Below are 19,756 nucleotides of genomic sequence, written 5' to 3'. Positions count from 1 at the left end.
GTGAAAGCGTGACGACACCGGGTGAAAGCGTGACGACACCGGGTGAAAGCGTGACGTCACCGGGTGAAAGCGTGACGTCACCGGGTGAAAGCGTGACGACACCGGGTGAAAGCGTGACGTCACCGGGTGAAAGCGTGACGACACCGGGTGAAAGCGTGACGACACCGGGTGAAAGCGTGACGACACCGGGTGAAAGCGTGACGACACCGGGTGAAAGCGTGACGTCACCGGGTGAAAGCGTGACGTCACCGGGTGAAAGCGCGACGACACCGGGTGAAAGCGCGACGACACCGGGTGAAAGCGCGACGACACCGGGTGAAAGCGCGACGTCACCGGGTGAAAGCGCGACGACACCGGGTGAAAGCGCGACGTCACCGGGTGAAAGCGCGACGTCACCGGGTGAAAGCGCGACGACACCGGGTGAAAGCGTGACGACACCGGGTGAAAGCGTGACGTCACCGGGTGAAAGCGTGACGACACCGGGTGAAAGCGTGACGTCACCGGGTGAAAGCGTGACGACACCGGGTGAAAGCGTGACGACACCGGGTGAAAGCGCGACGACACCGGGTGAAAGCGCGACGACACCGGGTGAAAGCGCGACGACACCGGGTGAAAGCGCGACGACACCGGGTGAAAGCGCGACGACACCGGGTGAAAGCGCGACGACACCGGGTGAAAGCGTGACGACACCGGGTGAAAGCGTGACGACACCGGGTGAAAGCGTGACGACACCGGGTGAAAGCGTGACGACACCGGGTGAAAGCGTGACGTCACCGGGTGAAAGCGTGACGACACCGGGTGAAAGCGTGACGACACCGGGTGAAAGCGTGACGACACCGGGTGAAAGCGTGACGACACCGGGGGTGAAAGCGTGACGACACCGGGTGAAAGCGTGACGTCACCGGGTGAAAGCGTGACGTCACCGGGTGAAAGCGTGACGACACCGGGTGAAAGCGTGACGACACCGGGTGAAAGCGTGACGACACCGGGTGAAAGCGTGACGTCACCGGGTGAAAGCGTGACGACACCGGGTGAAAGCGTGACGACACCGGGTGAAAGCGTGACGTCACCGGGTGAAAGCGTGACGTCACCGGGTGAAAGCGGGTTAGTGTCAAATGACACTGCAGTTTCACCATTAGCTCTAATCTGATTGGACTCATGTGAATGGTAGGCGGGGCCACTGTGGGAGGCTCTAATGTGATTGGACGGAGTCAGGTTCTGATATTAGATCATTATTTGTCAATGAAAAAAGGCTGAGGAAAAGAACATTTAAAGTTTCTGAAAAGTGAGAAAATAAAACATACAAAGTAACGTTTCATCACAAGTTTGAACATTTGATTCGGATTCAAACGGTTTGAAAACCACAAAGAGATTTAGATTTTCAGTTGGGAGAGTTTCGTGGCGGTTGTGACGCACCGAGCCAAAAGTTCAGTCATTTCTTTGGCCATCTCTTCCCTGAAAACAGCAGCAACAACAACATTAAAATCACCCCATGTGTCCTGAGTCTGAACATGAACATTAAAATCACCCCATGTGTCATGAGTCTGAACATGAACATTAAAATCACCCCATGTGTCCTGAGTCTGAACATGAACATTAAAATCACCCCATGTGTCCTGAGTCTGAACATGAACATTAAAATCACCCCATGTGTCCTGAGTCTGAACATGAACATTAAAATCACCCCATGTGTCCTGAGTCTGAACATGAACATTAAAATCACCCCATGTGTCCTGAGTCTGAACATGAACATTAAAACCACCCCATGTGTCATGAGTCTGAACATGAACATTAAAACCACCCCATGTGTCCTGAGTCTGAACATGAACATTAAAACCACCCCATGTGTCCTGAGTCTGAACATGAACATTAAAACCACCCCATGTGTCCTGAGTCTGAACATGAACATTAAAATCACCCCATGTGTCCTGAGTCTGAACATGAACATTAAAATCACCCCATGTGTCCTGAGTCTGAACATGAACATTAAAATCACCCCATGTGTCCTGAGTCTGAACATGAACATTAAAATCACCCCATGTGTCCTGAGTCTGAACATGAACATTAAAACCACCCCATGTGTCATGAGTCTGAACAACAACATTAAAATCACCCCATGTGTCCTGAGTCTGAACATGAACATTAAAATCACCCCATGTGTCCTGAGTCTGAACATGAACATTAAAACCACCCCATGTGTCCTGAGTCTGAACATGAACATTAAAATCACCCCATGTGTCCTGAGTCTGAACATGAACATTAAAATCACCCCATGTGTCCTGAGTCTGAACATGAACATTAAAATCACCCCATGTGTCCTGAGTCTGAACATGAACATTAAAATCACCCCATGGACCTTACACGTGTTTGTTTGTGTCCTGATTGGAACACTTCTAGTTCTAGTTCAAACAGACTTATGCCTTTCTCTGTGTTTGAATAAGAAGAGTTTAATCCTGCTTTACATTTTCTTCACAAACTCACTTTATACTTTAAACCAGTCACACTTGTGTCATTATTTTAATCATCAAAGTAGTAAAATGTACATGTGTTTGATATCGACAGATGAAACGTACATGGTGAGACTCTTGAGCCTGGGTCCAGTCGCTCTGCAGGGTCAGAGTACAGGGTCATTACAGGGTTATTACAGGGTCAGAGTACAGGGTTATTACAGGGTCAGAGTACAGGGTTATTACAGGGTCATTACAGGGTCAGATTAAAGGGTCAGAGTAAAGGGTCAGAGTACAGGGTCAAAGTACAGGGTCAAAGTACAGGGTCAGATTAAAGGGTCAGAGTACAGGGTCAAAGTACAGGGTCAGAGTACAGGGTTATTACAGGGTCAGAGTACAGGGTTATTACAGGGTCATTACAGGGTCAGATTAAAGGGTCAGAGTAAAGGGTCAGAGTACAGGGTCAAAGTACAGGGTCAGATTAAAGGGTCAGAGTACAGGGTCAAAGTACAGGGTCAGATTAAAGGGTCAGAGTACAGGGTCAAAGTACAGGGTCAGAGTACAGGGTCAGAGTACAGGGTCAGAGTACAGGGTCAGAGTACAGGGTTATTACAGGGTCAGAGTACAGGGTTATTACAGGGTCAGAGTACAGGGTTATTACAGGGTCATTACAGGGTCAAAGTACAGGGTCAGATTAAAGGGTCAGAGTACAGGGTCAAAGTACAGGGTCAGAGTACAGGGTCAGAGTACAGGGTCAAAGTACAGGGTCAGAGTAAAGGGTCAGAGTACAGTTTGGGATTAAAGGTCAAACGCAGCACGTTCTGTGAGAATACTTCAAATTTACATTTCATCATTTGCACATTTAATAAATCTGGTTAATTATTATCAGCAATAATTACATTTTAAATCTTTTTGATTGAACTGAAAGTGTTTTGATGGAATTTGAATGAACTGCACAAAGATGAAGATTATAACTTTATTAACACTGAATTGACTCTGACTTGTTTTCATTTATATCGAACTTGATTTTTTTGCTTCTTTTGTGTTATTTTGTCTTGATCCTGAAACTTGATTGACAGTTTGATTAGTAAATATTGTATTAGTCTTGAAGGTGAAACAGGTGGAGCATGCGGCGGCGGGAAAGGCTGGACCAGGATTTACACCACAGATATTAAAGGGAATAATTATTATATTAATCATATTTAGGATTAAAATGATGTGAAACGTGGGTCTTACGCTGCACGCTCCGGAGACGACGGCACGGAAGAACCATTACTGAAGGACAAAACAGCAAGAAGACAAGAGTTTAGCATGTGGAAGAGCCAGGAACCAGGAAGTACTGAGGAAGAACCAGGAAGTACTGAGGAAGAACCAGGAACTACTGAGGAGGAACCGGGAACTACTGAGGAGGAACCGGGAACTACTGAGGAGGAACCGGGAAGTACTGAGGAAGAACCGGGAAGTACTGAGGAGGAACCGGGAACTACTGAGGAAGAACCGGGAAGTACTGAGGAGGAACCGGGAAGTACTGAGGAGGAACCGGGTAGTACTGAGGAGGAACCAGGAACCTGTGTAACTCTGTTTGGCGTGTTCACCTGCGTAACTCTGTTTGGCGTGTTCACCTGCGTAACTCTGTGTTTGGCGTGTTCACCTGCGTAACTCTGTTTGGCGTGTTCACCTGCGTAACTCTGTGTTAGGCGTGTTCACCTGCGTAACTCTGTGTTTGGCGTGTTCACCTGCGTAACTCTGTTTGGCGTGTTCACCTGTGTAACTCTGTGTTAGGCGTGTTCACCTGCGTAACTCTGTTTGGCGTGTTCACCTGCGTAACTCTGTTTGGCGTGTTCACCTGCGTAACTCTGTTTGGCGTGTTCACCTGCGTAACTCTGTTTGGCGTGTTCACCTGCGTAACTCTGTTTGGCGTGTTCACCTGTGTAACTCTGTGTTAGGCGTGTTCACCTGCGTAACTCTGTTTGGCGTGTTCACCTGCGTAACTCTGTTTGGCGTGTTCACCTGTGTAACTCTGTTTGGCGTGTTCACCTGCGTAACTCTGTGTTTGGCGTGTTCACCTGCGTAACTCTGTGTTTGGCGTGTTCACCTGCATAACTCTGTTTGGCGTGTTCACCTGCGTAACTCTGTTTGGCGTGTTCACCTGCGTAACTCTGTTTGGCGTGTTCACCTGCGTAACTCTGTGTTTGGCGTGTTCACCTGCATAACTCTGTTTGGCGTGTTCACCTGTGTAACTCTGTGTTTGGCGTGTTCACCTGCGTAACTCTGTTTGGCGTGTTCACCTGCGTAACTCTGTGTTTGGCGTGTTCACCTGCATAACTCTGTTTGGCGTGTTCACCTGTGTAACTCTGTGTTTGGCGTGTTCACCTGCGTAACTCTGTTTGGCGTGTTCACCTGTGTAACTCTGTGTTAGGCGTGTTCACCTGTGTAACTCTGTGTTAGACGTGTTCACCTGTGTAACTCTGTGTTTCGCGTGTTCACCTGCGTAACTCTGTTTGGCGTGTTCACCTGCGTAACTCTGTTTGGCGTGTTCACCTGCGTAACTCTGTTTGGCGTGTTCACCTGCGTAACTCTGTTTGGCGTGTTCACCTGTGTAACTCTGTGTTAGGCGTGTTCACCTGTGTAACTCTGTGTTAGACGTGTTCACCTGTGTAACTCTGTGTTTCGCGTGTTCACCTGCGTAACTCTGTTTGGCGTGTTCACCTGCGTAACTCTGTTTGGCGTGTTCACCTGCGTAACTCTGTTTGGCGTGTTCACCTGCGTAACTCTGTTTGGCGTGTTCACCTGCGTAACTCTGTTTGGCGTGTTCACCTGCGTAACTCTGTTTGGCGTGTTCACCTGCATAACTCTGTTTGGCGTGTTCACCTGCGTAACTCTGTTTGGCGTGTTCACCTGTGTAACTCTGTGTTAGGCGTGTTCACCTGCGTAACTCTGTTTGGCGTGTTCACCTGTGTAACTCTGTGTTAGGCGTGTTCACCTGTGTAACTCTGTGTTAGGCGTGTTCACCTGCGTAACTCTGTGTTAGGCGTGTTCACCTGCGTAACTCTGTTTGGCGTGTTCACCTGCGTAACTCTGTTTGGCGTGTTCACCTGCGTAACTCTGTTTGGCGTGTTCACCTGCGTAACTCTGTTTGGCGTGTTCACCTGCGTAACTCTGTTTGGCGTGTTCACCTGCGTAACTCTGTTTGGCGTGTTCACCTGCGTAACTCTGTTTGGCGTGTTCACCTGCGTAACTCTGTGTTTGGCGTGTTCACCTGCGTAACTCTGTTTGGCGTGTTCACCTGCGTAACTCTGTTTGGCGTGTTCACCTGCGTAACTCTGTTTGGCGTGTTCACCTGCGTAACTCTGTGTTAGGCGTGTTCACCTGCGTAACTCTGTTTGGCGTGTTCACCTGCGTAACTCTGTGTTTGGCGTGTTCACCTGCGTAACTCTGTTTGGCGTGTTCACCTGTGTAACTCTGTGTTAGGCGTGTTCACCTGCGTAACTCTGTGTTAGGCGTGTTCACCTGCGTAACTCTGTTAGGCGTGTTCACCTGCGTAACTCTGTGTTTGGCGTGTTCACCTGCGTAACTCTGTGTTTGGCGTGTTCACCTGCGTAAGCCGGCGTCGCTGTTCTCCTCTGGGATCAGCTCGGACTCGCTCTGGGCGATCCTCAGGGCCAGTTCTCGGTCTCGTTTCTCTTGCTCCAAAACGGCCTGACGAGACGCTTCCTCCTCACGCTCTGCCACCAGCTGGACCTCCATCTCCACCTGCAGGTCAAACACATGAACTACACTTAACCACCTCCTGCTCCATATTCAGAGTTTAGAACAGTTTTATGACTTTAGATCAAACTTAGTGTTAGCCTGGGATAAAATAGTTATAGTTGGAGCCTTTAATATCCAGGTGAAGGTGAGTGATGACTCTCTCAGTAATGCCTTCAGCGCCTTGTTAGACAGCATGGGTTTCACTCAGAATGTAAATAAAGCGACTCACACTCTGGATCTGACCTAACGTATGGAACAGAGTCAAAATCCACTATTATTCCTTTAATCACTGTTCACTTCCTGCACATGTGTAAATTCAACTGTACGTTTATTGTACACAGTGAGCATCGTTTTATCATCGTTTTATCATTGTTCATTATTTTATGTTGCACTGAATCACCAAAGCATCTGGGACAGGGGCACCTCAGAGATCATCTGGGACAGGGGCACCTCAGAGATCATCTGGGACAGGGGCACCTCAGAGATCATCTGGGACAGGGGCACCTCAGAGATCATCTGGGACAGGGGCACCTCAGAGATCATCTGGGACAGGGGCACCTCAGAGATAATCTGGGACAGGGGCACATCAGAGATCATCTGGGACAGGGGCACCTCAGAGATCATCTGGGACAGGGGCACCTCAGAGATCATCTGGGACAGGGGCACCTCAGAGGGGTGTTTGGTTTAGACCTGGTGCCAGCTCCAGCAATTACAGAGAGAAGAACCATAAATCAGGTGTTCGTCTCAGAGTTGGGACACTTATGGGGCGATCGAAGGGGACACAGAGGAGAGAGAGAGAGGGGCGATCAAAGGGGACACAGAGGACAGAGAGAGGCGATCAAAGGGGACACAGAGGAGAGAGAGAGGGGAGATCAAAGGGGACACAGAGGAGAGAGAGAGGGGAGATCAAAGGGGACACAGAGGACAGAGAGAGGGGCGATCAAAGGGGACACAGAGGACAGAGAGAGGGGCGATCAAAGGGGACACAGAGGAGAGAGAGAGGGGAGATCAAAGGGGACACAGAGGACAGAGAGAGGGGCGATCAAAGGGGACACAGAGGACAGAGAGAGAGGCGATCAAAGGGGACACAGAGGACAGAGAGAGGCGATCAAAGGGGACACAGAGGACAGAGAGAGGCGATCAAAGGGGACACAGAGGACAGAGAGAGGGGCGATCAAAGGGGACACAGAGGACAGAGAGAGGGGCGATCAAAGGGGACACAGAGGAGAGAGAGAGGGGAGATCAAAGGGGACACAGAGGACAGAGAGAGGGGCGATCAAAGGGGACACAGAGGAGAGAGAGAGGCGATCAAAGGGGACACAGAGGACAGAGAGAGGCGATCAAAGGGGACACAGAGGACAGAGAGAGGGGAGATCAAAGGGGACACAGAGGACAGAGAGAGGGGCGATCAAAGGGGACACAGAGGACAGAGAGAGGGGCGATCAAAGGGGACACAGAGGACAGAGAGAGGGGCGATCAAAGGGGACACAGAGAGGACTCTTGTCATTCTGAGCTTGTCTGAATTGATGATGTTCTGAGGTCAAAGCAGAGACAAAAGAAGAAAACTGCTTTAAAAGAGCTGAGAGCACGGATCATTCCAGACTCTGACGGGACAAATGTGCCAGATGCCCTTCCTGTCTCCAGGACAGAGCCACATGCCCTTCCTGTCTCCAGGACAGAGCCACATGCCCTTCCTGTCTCCAGGACAGAGCCACATGCCCTTCCTGTCTCCAGGACAGAGCCACATGCCCTTCCTGTCTCCAGGACAGAGCCACATGCCCTTCCTGTCTCCAGGACAGAGCCACATGCCCTTCCTGTCTCCAGGACAGAGCCACATGCCCTTCCTGTCTCCAGGACAGAGCCACATGCCCTTCCTGTCTCCAGGACAGAGCCACATGCCCTTCCTGTCTCCAGGACAGAGCCACATGCCCTTCCTGTCTCCAGGACAGAGCTGTCACTCACGTCGTCAATACAAGATCAATATGTGGAAAATCGTGCAACACTGGATGGAAATAAATCTTTCAATGTTGCAGAAACGAATGAGCAAAAGGCCGTTTGTGATTCTGACGATGCAGTGATGATGCAGTGATAGTGATGATGCAGTGATGATGCAGTGATAGTGATGATGCAGTGATAGTGATGATGCAGTGATGATGCAGTGATAGTGATGATGCAGTGATGATGCAGTGATAGTTATGATGCAGTGATGATTCAGTGATAGTGATGATGCAGTGATGATGCAGTGATAGTGATGATGCAGTGATAGTGATGATGCAGTGATGATGCAGTGATAGTGATGATGCAGTGATGATGCAGTGATAGTGATGATGCAGTGATAGTGATGATGCAGTGATAGTGATGATGTAGTGATGATGCAGTGATAGTGATGATGCAGTGATAGTGATGATGCAGTGATAGTGATGATGTAGTGATGATGTAGTGATGATGCAGTGATAGTGATGATGCAGTGATAGTGATGATGTAGTGATGATGCAGTGATGCAGTGATGCAGTGATAGTGATGATGCAGTGATAGTGATGATGCAGTGATGATGCAGTGATAGTGATGATGCAGTGATGATGCAGTGATAGTGATGATGCAGTGATGATGCAGTGATGATGCAGTGATAGTGATGATGCAGTGATGATGCAGTGATAGTGATGATGCAGTGATGATGCAGTGATAGTGATGATGCAGTGATAGTGATGATGCAGTGATGATGCAGTGATAGTGATGATGCAGTGATGATGCAGTGATAGTGATGATGCAGTGATAGTGATGATGCAGTGATAGTGATGATGTAGTGATGATGCAGTGATAGTGATGATGCAGTGATAGTGATGATGCAGTGATAGTGATGATGTAGTGATGATGTAGTGATGATGCAGTGATAGTGATGATGCAGTGATAGTGATGATGTAGTGATGATGCAGTGATGCAGTGATGCAGTGATAGTGATGATGCAGTGATAGTGATGATGCAGTGATGATGCAGTGATAGTGATGATGCAGTGATGATGCAATGATAGTGATGATGCAGTGATAGTGATGATGCAGTGATGATGCAGTGATAGTGATGATGCAGTGATAGTGATGATGCAGTGATGCAGTGATAGTGATGATGTAGTGATGATGAAGTGATGATGCAGTGATAGTGATGATGCAGTGATGACGTAGTGATGATGCAGTGATAGTGATGGAGTGATAGTGATGATGCAGTGATAGTGATGATGCAGTGATGATGTAGTGATGATGCAGTGATAGTGATGATGCAGTGATGACGTAGTGATGATGCAGTGATAGTGATGATGCAGTGGTAGTGATGATGTAGTGATGATGCAGTGATGATGTAGTGATGATGCAGTGATGATGCAGTGAGTGATGCAGTGATGATGCAGTGATAGTGATGATGCAGTGATGATGCAGTGAGTGATGCAGTGATAGTGATGATGCAGTGATAGTGATGATGCAGTGATGATGCAGTGATAGTGATGATGCAGTGAGTGATGCAGTGATAGTGATGATGCAGTGATGATGTAGTGATGATGCAGTGATGATGCAGTGAGTGATGCAGTGATAGTGATGATGCAGTGATAGTGATGATGCAGTGATAGTGATGATGCAGTGATGATGCAGTGAGTGATGCAGTGATAGTGATGATGCAGTGATAGTGATGATGCAGTGTTGATGCAGTGATAGTGATGATGCAGTGATAGTGATGATGCAGTGATGATGTAGTGATGATGCAGTGATAGTGATGATGCAGTGATGACGCAGTGATGATGCAGTGGTAGTGATGATGTAGTGATGATGCAGTGATGATGCAGTGATGATGTAGTGATGATGCAGTGATGCAGTGATGATGCAGTGATAGTGATGATGCAGTGATGATGCAGTGAGTGATGCAGTGATAGTGATGATGCAGTGATAGTGATGATGCAGTGATGATGCAGTGATAGTGATGATGCAGTGATGATGCAGTGAGTGATGCAGTGATAGTGATGATGCAGTGATGATGTAGTGATGATGCAGTGATGATGCAGTGATAGTGATGATGCAGTGATAGTGATGATGCAGTGATGATGCAGTGATAGTGATGATGCAGTGATAGTGATGATGCAGTGATGATGCAGTGATAGTGATGATGCAGTGATGATTCAGTGATAGTGATGATGCAGTGATGATGCAGTGATAGTGATGATGCAGTGATGATGCAGTGATAGTGATGATGCAGTGATGATGCAGTGATAGTGATGATGCAGTGATGATGCAGTGATAGTGATGATGCAGTGATAGTGATGATGCAGTGATGATGCAGTGATAGTGATGATGCAGTGATGATGCAGTGATAGTGATGATGCAGTGATGATGCAGTGATAGTGATGATGCAGTGATAGTGATGATGCAGTGATAGTGATGATGTAGTGATGATGCAGTGATAGTGATGATGTAGTGATGATGCAGTGATAGTGATGATGCAGTGATAGTGATGATGTAGTGATGATGCAGTGATGATGCAGTGATAGTGATGATGCAGTGATAGTGATGATGTAGTGATGATGCAGTGATGCAGTGATAGTGATGATGCAGTGATAGTGATGATGCAGTGATGATGCAGTGATAGTGATGATGCAGTGATGATGCAATGATAGTGATGATGCAGTGATGATGCAGTGATAGTGATGATGCAGTGATAGTGATGATGCAGTGATAGTGATGATGCAGTGATGCAGTGATAGTGATGATGTAGTGATGATGAAGTGATGATGCAGTGATGACGTAGTGATGATGCAGTGATAGTGATGGAGTGATAGTGATGATGCAGTGATAGTGATGATGCAGTGATGATGTAGTGATGATGCAGTGATAGTGATGATGCAGTGATGACGTAGTGATGATGCAGTGATAGTGATGATGCAGTGGTAGTGATGATGTAGTGATGATGCAGTGATGATGTAGTGATGATGCAGTGATGATGCAGTGATGATGTAGTGATGATGCAGTGATGATGCAGTGAGTGATGCAGTGATAGTGATGATGCAGTGATGATGCAGTGAGTGATGCAGTGATAGTGATGATGCAGTGATAGTGATGATGCAGTGATGATGCAGTGATAGTGATGATGCAGTGAGTGATGCAGTGATAGTGATGATGCAGTGATGATGTAGTGATGATGCAGTGATGATGCAGTGATAGTGATGATGCAGTGATGATGCAGTGAGTGATGCAGTGATGATGCAGTGATAGTGATGATGCAGTGATAGTGATGATGCAGTGATGATGCAGTGAGTGATGCAGTGATAGTGATGATGCAGTGATAGTGATGATGCAGTGATGATGCAGTGATAGTGATGATGCAGTGATGATGCAGTGAGTGATGCAGTGATAGTGATGATGCAGTGATGATGTAGTGATGATGCAGTGATGATGCAGTGATAGTGATGATGCAGTGATGATGCAGTGAGTGATGCAGTGATAGTGATGATGCAGTGATAGTGATGATGCAGTGATAGTGATGATGCAGTGATGATGCAGTGAGTGATGCAGTGATAGTGATGATGCAGTGATAGTGATGATGCAGTGTTGATGCAGTGATAGTGATGATGCAGTGATAGTGATGATGTAGTGTTGATGCAGTGATGATGCAGTGATAGTGATAGTGATAGTGATGATGCAGTGTTGATGCAGTGATGATGCAGTGATAGTGATGATGCAGTGATAGTGGTGATGCAGTGATAGTGATGATGCAGTGATAGTGATGATGCAGTGATAGTGATGATGCAGTGATAGTGATGATGCAGTGATAGTGAAGATGCAGTGATGATGCAGTGATAGTGATGATGATGATGCAGTTATAGTGAAGATGCATCGTCGATGCAGTGACGATGCAGTGATAGTGATGCAGTGATGATGCAGTGATAGTGATGCAGTGATGATGCAGTGATAGTGATGATGTAGTGATAGTGATGCAGTGATGATGCAGTGATGATGCAGTGATAGTGATGCAGTGATGATGCAGTGATAGTGATGATGTAGTGATAGTGATGCAGTGATGATGCAGTGATGATGCAGTGATGATGCAGTGATGATGCAGTGATAGTGACAATACAGTGATGATGCAGTGAAGGAAAAGAACATCCTGCGCGCTCGTTAGCATATATCATCTCCGCCACACGTGCTCGCTTGTATCGCATTTTCGGAATAAAAATGGAATAATGGGCGATTTGGAGCGCGTTCTCCTGGAGCTGACGCCGTGAATATTAACGAGGAGAGGATGAGAGGCGTTTGACCCAGAGGAGGAGGCGTTTGACCCAGAGGAGGAGGTGTTTGACCCAGAGGAGGAGGTGTTTGACCCAGAGGAGGAGGCGTTTGACCCAGAGGAGGAGGCGTTTGACCCAGAGGAGGAGGTGTTTGACCCAGAGGAGGAGGTGTTTGACCCAGAGGAGGAGGTGTTTGACCCAGAGGAGGAGAACATCCCATCATATATTTGTCTCCAGGACGTTGGTCAGAAAATTGTGAAATTTGGTGAGAATGGTGTCGAGGAGTGGGCGGAGTTATTCAAATGACATTGATATCATCATGGCGTCTGTGGGAGGAGCCACAGAGCTGTCTGTGGCTTATAGCTGAATCAGAATAAGTTTATTGGCATTTATCAATGAACAGGATTCACGGACAAAGGAACACAAACATCAAACTGAAGAAGAAACACAAAAACAATGGACAATAAATAACAAATAACTACCGGATATTAAAATGGGTAAGTAGAGTTAAAAATAGACATGATATGTACTAAATAAAATATGTGGTGCAATAAAAGTGACAGTGAGTGACAGGTGCTTAAGAAGTGTTCATGAGGGAAAGAAAGTGTTCTTATGGCGGGAGGTACTGGTCCTGAGGGGCGTGGCCTCCTGCCTGAGGGGCGTGGCCTCCTGCCTGAGGGGAGTGGCCTCCTGCCTGAGGGGAGTGGCCTCCTGCCTGAGGGGAGTGGCCTCCTGCCTGAGGGGAGTGGCCTCCTGCCTGAGGGGAGTGGCCTCCTGCCTGAGGGGAGTGGCCTCCTGCCTGAGGGGAGTGGCCTCCTGCCTGAGGGGAGTGGCCTCCTGCCTGAGGGGAGCGGCCTCCTGCCTGAGGGGAGCGGCCTCCTGCCTGAGGGGAGTGGCCTCCTGCCTGAGGGGAGTGGCCTCCTGCCTGAGGGGAGTGGCCTCCTGCCTGAGGGGAGTGGCCTCATGCCTGAGGGGAGTGGCCTCCTGCCTGAGGGGAGTGGCCTCCTGCCTGAGGGGAGTGGCCTCCTGCCTGAGGGGAGCGGCCTCATGCCTGAGGGGAGTGGCCTCCTGCCTGAGGGGAGCGGCCTCCTGCCTGAGGGGAGCGGCCTCCTGCCTGAGGGGAGCGGCCTCCTGCCTGAGGGGAGCGGCCTCCTGCCTGAGGGGAGCGGCCTCCTGCCTGAGGGGAGCGGCCTCCTGCCTGAGGGGAGTGGCCTCCTGCCTGAGGGGAGCGGCCTCCTGCCTGAGGGGAGTGGCCTCCTGCCTGAGGGGAGCGGCCTCCTGCCTGAGGGGAGTGGCGCAAATAGTCGTGTGTCGGCTGTAATTGGACCTGCTCCTACAAAGAGGTTTGGTAGTTTTCCTGCAGAAGGAGGAGCTAAGGACAGAGGACTCTGGGACATGTGTCTAAGGACAGAGGACTCTGGGACATGTGTCTAAGGACAGAGGACTCTGGGACATGTGTCTAAGGACAGAGGACTCTGGGACATGTGTCTAAGGACAGAGGACTCTGGGACATGTGTCTAAGGACAGAGGACACTGGGACATGTGTCTAAGGACATAGTTTCCGTCTTTCACTGTCCCCTCTGAGAAACTGCTGTTGTGATTTTGGACGTGACAAAGATAAATTGGAGTCATTCTGTGTCTCACCTGTAGGCGGCGCTCTTCCTCTTCTCTCCTCTTCCTCTCCTCCTCCTCCTGCTTCCTCTTCACCTCCATCTCTGCTTTCCTGAAAAACACAAACATCCCTAAATAAACCAGGACTAAACCAGGACTAAAGCAGGTCTAAAGCAGGTCTAAACCAGGACTAAAGCAGGACTAAAGCAGGACTAAACCAGGACTAAAGCAGGACTAAAGCAGGACTAAAGCAGGACTAAACCAGGACTAAACCAGGACTAAAGCAGGACTAAAGCAGGTCTAAAGCAGGACTAAAGCAGGACTAAACCAGGACTAAAGCAGGACTAAAGCAGGACTAAACCAGGACTAAACCAGGACTAAAGCAGGTCTAAAGCAGGACTAAACCAGGACTAAAGCAGGACTAAAGCAGGACTAAAGCAGGACTAAAGCAGGACTAAAGCAGGACTAAACCAGGACTAAAGCAGGACTAAACCAGGACTAAAGCAGGACTAAAGCAGGTCTAAAGCAGGACTAAAGCAGGACTAAAGCAGGTCTAAAGCAGGACTAAAGCAGGACTAAAGCAGGACTAAAGCAGGTCTAAAGCAGGACTAAAGCAGGACTAAAGCAGGACTAAAGCAGGACTAAAGCAGGTCTAAAGCAGGACTAAAGCAGGACTAAAGCAGGACTAAAGCAGGACTAAAGCAGGACTAAACCAGGACTAAAGCAGGACTGTCTCTGAGGGTTTGACACTCACACTTTCCTGTCGTCCTCGTCCTGCTGTCTCTTCCTCTCCTCCTCTTCTCTCCTCGTCTTCTCTCTCTCCATCTCTTCTTGGATCTTCTTCAGTCGTTCTCGCTCTTCTTCCTCTTTCTTCTGCTTCTGCATGTCACTCAGAAGTTTCTCCGAGCGTCCGACCAGCGCCTTGTACTCGTGGTCGATCTCCAGACGAGACATGACCACATGCTGGAAATGGACAAAGTGAGAGAGACATGTGAGACACATCTGAGCGCCACATTATGACACACACTTTAACTCACGATACTTTTGTGAAGAGACATGTGTGTAAGGACACGGGACGCTGGGACATGTGTGTAAGGACACGGGACGCTGGGACATGTGTCTAAGGACACGGGACGCTGGGACATGTGTCTAAGGACACGGGACGCTGGGACATCTGGGACGCTGGGACATGTGTCTAAGGACACGGGATGCTGGGACATGTGTCTAAGGACACGGGATGCTGGGACATGTGTCTAAGGACACGGGATGCTGGGACATTTGTCTAAGGACACGGGACGCTGGGACATGTGTCTAAGGACACGGGACGCTGGGACATGTGTCTAAGGACACGGGATGCTGGGACATTTGTCTAAGGACACGGGACGCTGGGACATGTGTCTAAGGACACGGGATGCTGGGACATTTGTCTAAGGACACGGGACGCTGGGACATGTGTCTAAGGACACGGGACGCTGGGACATCTGGGATGCTGGGACATGTGTCTAAGGACACGGGATGCTGGGACATGTGTCTAAGGACACGGGATGCTGGGACATTTGTCTAAGGACATGGGACGCTGGGACATGTGTCTAAGGACACGGGATGCTGGGACATGTGTCTAAGGACACGGGATGCTGGGACATGTGTCTAAGGACACGGGATGCTGGGACATTTGTCTAAGGACACGGGACACTGGGACATGTGTCTAAGGACACGGTGTTTGTACCTTGATCTTGTCCATGAGACAGTCGATGGACGTGTCCAGCTCTTGACTCTGTCGACTCATCTCCACTTTCCCCTCCTTGAGTCCAGACACCACCTCAGTGAAGCGGAGCATGCGCGTCTTCAGCCCCCGAACCTTCACCAGACCATCGATCCTGCCGGGACAAGACAGCGTCAACTCTGTGGGACAAGACAGCGTCAACTCTGTGGGACAAGACAGCGTCAACTCTGTGGGACAAGACAGCGTCAACTCTGTGGGACAAGACAGCGTCAACTCTGTGGGACAAGACAGCGTCAACTCTGTGGGACAAGACAGCGTCAACTCTGTGGACCATGGACACACAGCAGAGCATCGGACACGGCGGTGGACACACGGCGGTGGACACGGCCGTTACAGCAGAAAGTCACAGATCATAAATCGCTTCTTTAACCTTTAGTGTCCTCTGAGACGTTTGTCCTCAAAAACACACTAAACATGACGGATCGTCCAGAGAAACAAAGGTCACGACAACAAACGCTTCTTATCATGTTTACAAGGTTTAGTCCTGGTTTAGACCTGGTTTAGTCCTGGTTTAGACCTGGTTTAGACCTGGTTTAGTCCTGGTTTAGACCTGCTTTAGTCCTGGTTTAGAACTGGTTTAGACCTGGTTTAGTCCTGGTTTAGACCTGGTTTAGACCTGGTTTAGACCTGGTTTAGACCTGGTTTAGTCCTGGTTGAGACCTGGTTTAGTCCTGGTTTAGACCTGGTTTAGTCCTGGTTTAGACCTGGTTGAGACCTGGTTTAGTCCTGGTTGAGACCTGGTTTAGTCCTGGTTTAGACCTGGTTTAGTCCTGGTTTAGACCTGGTTTAGACCTGGTTTAGTCCTGGTTTAGACCTGGTTTAGACCTGGTTTAGACCTGGTTTAGACCTGGTTTAGACCTGGTTTAGTCCTGGTTTAGACCTGGTTTAGACCTGGTTTAGACCTGGTTTAGACCTGGTTTAGTCCTGGTTTAGTCCTGGTTTAGTCCTGGTTTAGACCTGGTTTAGTCCTGGTTTAGACCTGGTTTAGACCTGGTTTAGACCTGGTTTAGTCCTGGTTTAGTCCTGGTTTAGACCTGGTTTAGACCTGGTTTAGTCCTGGTTTAGTCCTGGTTTAGTCCTGGTTTAGTCCTGGTTTAGTCCTGGTTTAGTCCTGGTTTAGATCTGGTTTAGTCCTGGTTTAGTCCTGGTTTAGTCCTGGTTTAGTCCTGGTTTAGACCTGGTTTAGACCTGGTTTAGTCCTGGTTTAGTCCTGGTTTAGTCCTGGTTTAGACCTGGTTTAGACCTGGTTTAGTCCTGGTTTAGACCTGGTTTAGACCTGGTTTAGACCTGGTTTAGTCCTGGTTTAGTCCTGGTTTAGACCTGGTTTAGTCCTGGTTTAGTCCTGGTTTAGTCCTGGTTTAGTCCTGGTTTAGACCTGGTTTAGACCTGGTTTAGACCTGGTTTAGTCCTGGTTTAGACCTGGTTTAGACCTGGTTTAGTCCTGGTTTAGTCCTGGTTTAGTCCTGGTTTAGACCTGGTTTAGTCCTGGTTTAGACCTGGTTTAGACCTGGTTTAGACCTGGTTTAGTCCTGGTTTAGTCCTGGTTTAGTCCTGGTTTAGACCTGGTTTAGACCTGGTTTAGACCTGGTTTAGACCTGGTTTAGTCCTGGTTTAGACCTGGTTTAGTCCTGGTTTAGTCCTGGTTTAGACCTGGTTTAGACCTGGTTTAGACCTGGTTTAGACCTGGTTTAGTCCTGGTTTAGACCTGGTTTAGACCTGGTTTAGTCCTGGTTTAGTCCTGGTTTAGTCCTGGTTTAGATCTGGTTTAGATCTGGTTTAGTCCTGGTTTAGTCCTGGTTTAGACCTGGTTTAGTCCTGGTTTAGTCCTGGTTTAGTCCTGGTTTAGTCCTGGTTTAGACCTGGTTTAGACCTGGTTTAGTCCTGGTTTAGTCCTGGTTCAGTCCTGGTTTAGACCTGGTTTAGACCTGGTTTAGTCCTGGTTTAGACCTGGTTTAGACCTGGTTTAGTCCTGGTTTAGACCTGGTTTAGTCCTGGTTTAGTCCTGGTTTAGACCTGGTTTAGTCCTGGTTTAGTCCTGGTTTAGACCTGGTTTAGACCTGGTTTAGTCCTGGTTTAGTCCTGGTTTAGTCCTGGTTTAGTCCTGGTTTAGACCTGGTTTAGACCTGGTTTACTCACCGTGGTTTGTGTTTGCGTTTGCAGAGCCACATTCGGACTGTTTTCTGGATCATGACACAAGCTCCAGCTCGATACAAGATCTTGTTCTTCACTGAAACAAGAGACAAACAATCAGATGCCCCTCCCCCTGTGTCAGATGCCCCTCCCCCTGTGTCAGATGCCCCTCCCCCTGTGTCAGATGCCCCTCCCCCTGTGTCAGATGCCCCTCCCCCTGTGTCAGATGCCCCTCCCCCTGTGTCAGATGCCCCTCCCCCTGTGTCAGATGCCCCTCCCCCTGTGTCAGATGCCCCTCCCCCTGTGTCAGATGCCCCTCCCCCTGTGTCAGATGCCCCTCCCCCTGTGTCAGATGCCCCTCCCCCTGTGTCAGATGCCCCTCCCCCTGTGTCAGATGCCCCTCCCCCTGTGTCAGATGCCCCTCCCCCTGTGTCAGATGCCCCTCCCCCTGTGTCAGATGCCCCTCCCCCTGTGTCAGATGCCCCTCCCCCTGTGTCAGATGCCCCTCCCCCTGTGTCAGATGCCCCTCCCCCTGTGTCAGATGCCCCTCCCCTGTGTCAGATGCCCCTCCCCTGTGTCAGATGCCCCTCCCCTGTGTCAGATGCCCCTCCCCTGTGTCAGATGCCCCTCCCCTGTGTCAGATGCCCCTCCCCTGTGTCAGATGCCCCTCCCCTGTGTCAGATGCCCCTCCCCTGTGTCAGATGCCCCTCCCCTGTGTCAGATGCCCCTCCCCTGTGTCAGATGCCCCTCCCCTGTGTCAGATGCCCCTCCCCTGTGTCAGATGCCCCTCCCCTGTGTCAGATGCCCCTCCCCTGTGTCAGATGCCCCTCCCCTGTGTCAGATGCCCCTCCCCTGTGTCAGATGCCCCTCCCCTGTGTCAGATGCCCCTCCCCTGTGTCAGATGCCCCTCCCCTGTGTCAGATGCCCCTCCCCTGTGTCAGATGCCCCTCCCTGTGTCAGATGCCCCTCCCTGTGTCAGATGCCCCTCCCTGTGTCAGATGCCCCTCCCTGTGTCAGATGCCCCTCCCTGTGTCAGATGCCCCTCCCTGTGTCAGATGCCCCTCCCTGTGTCAGATGCCCCTCCCTGTGTCAGATGCCCCTCCCTGTGTCAGATGCCCCTCCCTGTGTCAGATGCCCCTCCCTGTGTCAGATGCCCCTCCCCTGTGTCAGATGCCCCTCCCCTGTGTCAGATGCCCCTCCCCTGTGTCAGATGCCCCTCCCCTGTGTCAGATGCCCCTCCCTGTGTCAGATGCCCCTCCCTGTGTCAGATGCCCCTCCCTGTGTCAGATGCCCCTCCCTGTGTCAGATGCCCCTCCCTGTGTCAGATGCCCCTCCCTGTGTCAGATGCCCCTCCCTGTGTCAGATGCCCCTCCCTGTGTCAGATGCCCCTCCCTGTGTCAGATGCCCCTCCCTGTGTCAGATGCCCCTCCCTGTGTCAGATGCCCCTCCCCTGTGTCAGATGCCCCTCCCCTGTGTCAGATGCCCCTCCCCTGTGTCAGATGCCCCTCCCCTGTGTCAGATGCCCCTCCCCTGTGTCAGATGCCCCTCCCCTGTGTCAGATGCCCCTCCCCTGTGTCAGATGCCCCTCCCCTGTGTCAGATGCCCCTCCCCTGTGTCAGATGCCCCTCCCCTGTGTCAGATGCCCCTCCCCTGTGTCAGATGCCCCTCCCCTGTGTCAGATGCCCCTCCCCTGTGTCAGATGCCCCTCCCCTGTGTCAGATGCCCCTCCCCTGTGTCAGATGCCCCTCCCCTGTGTCAGATGCCCCTCCCCTGTGT

At 49.9% G+C, this 19,756-nt stretch overlaps 1 protein-coding gene across 3 annotated transcripts in view; it reads right to left on the bottom strand.

The window, feature by feature from the left end:
* Positions 1-19,756, bottom strand: part of LOC140380581 (unconventional myosin-VI-like) — a 153,439-nt gene that overhangs the window by 36,084 nt on the left and 97,599 nt on the right. Inside the window, exons 24-31 of one of the 3 annotated variants that reach the window (XM_072464446.1) lie at positions 17,987-18,077; positions 15,794-15,944; positions 14,822-15,030; positions 14,101-14,179; positions 6,043-6,200; positions 3,684-3,722; positions 2,574-2,606; positions 1,417-1,455 (exon numbers count right to left, since the gene is read on the bottom strand). In XM_072464446.1, coding sequence (XP_072320547.1) covers positions 1,417-1,455; positions 2,574-2,606; positions 3,684-3,722; positions 6,043-6,200; positions 14,101-14,179; positions 14,822-15,030; positions 15,794-15,944; positions 17,987-18,077 — 799 coding nt within the window. The remainder of the gene's footprint in view (positions 1-1,416; positions 1,456-2,573; positions 2,607-3,683; positions 3,723-6,042; positions 6,201-14,100; positions 14,180-14,821; positions 15,031-15,793; positions 15,945-17,986; positions 18,078-19,756) is intronic. The other 2 variants (XM_072464447.1, XM_072464448.1) reach the window with 2 other exon arrangements.

The sequence above is a fragment of the Eucyclogobius newberryi genome, unplaced genomic scaffold (genome assembly GCF_026437365.1).
Source record: "Eucyclogobius newberryi isolate DKJ021-1_F unplaced genomic scaffold, fEucNew1.0.hap1 SCAF_49, whole genome shotgun sequence".
Taxonomy (NCBI): domain Eukaryota; kingdom Metazoa; phylum Chordata; class Actinopteri; order Gobiiformes; family Gobiidae; genus Eucyclogobius; species Eucyclogobius newberryi.
The sequence above is the reverse complement of the archived record's forward strand: the minus strand, read 5'-3'. Positions and strand labels throughout refer to the sequence as shown.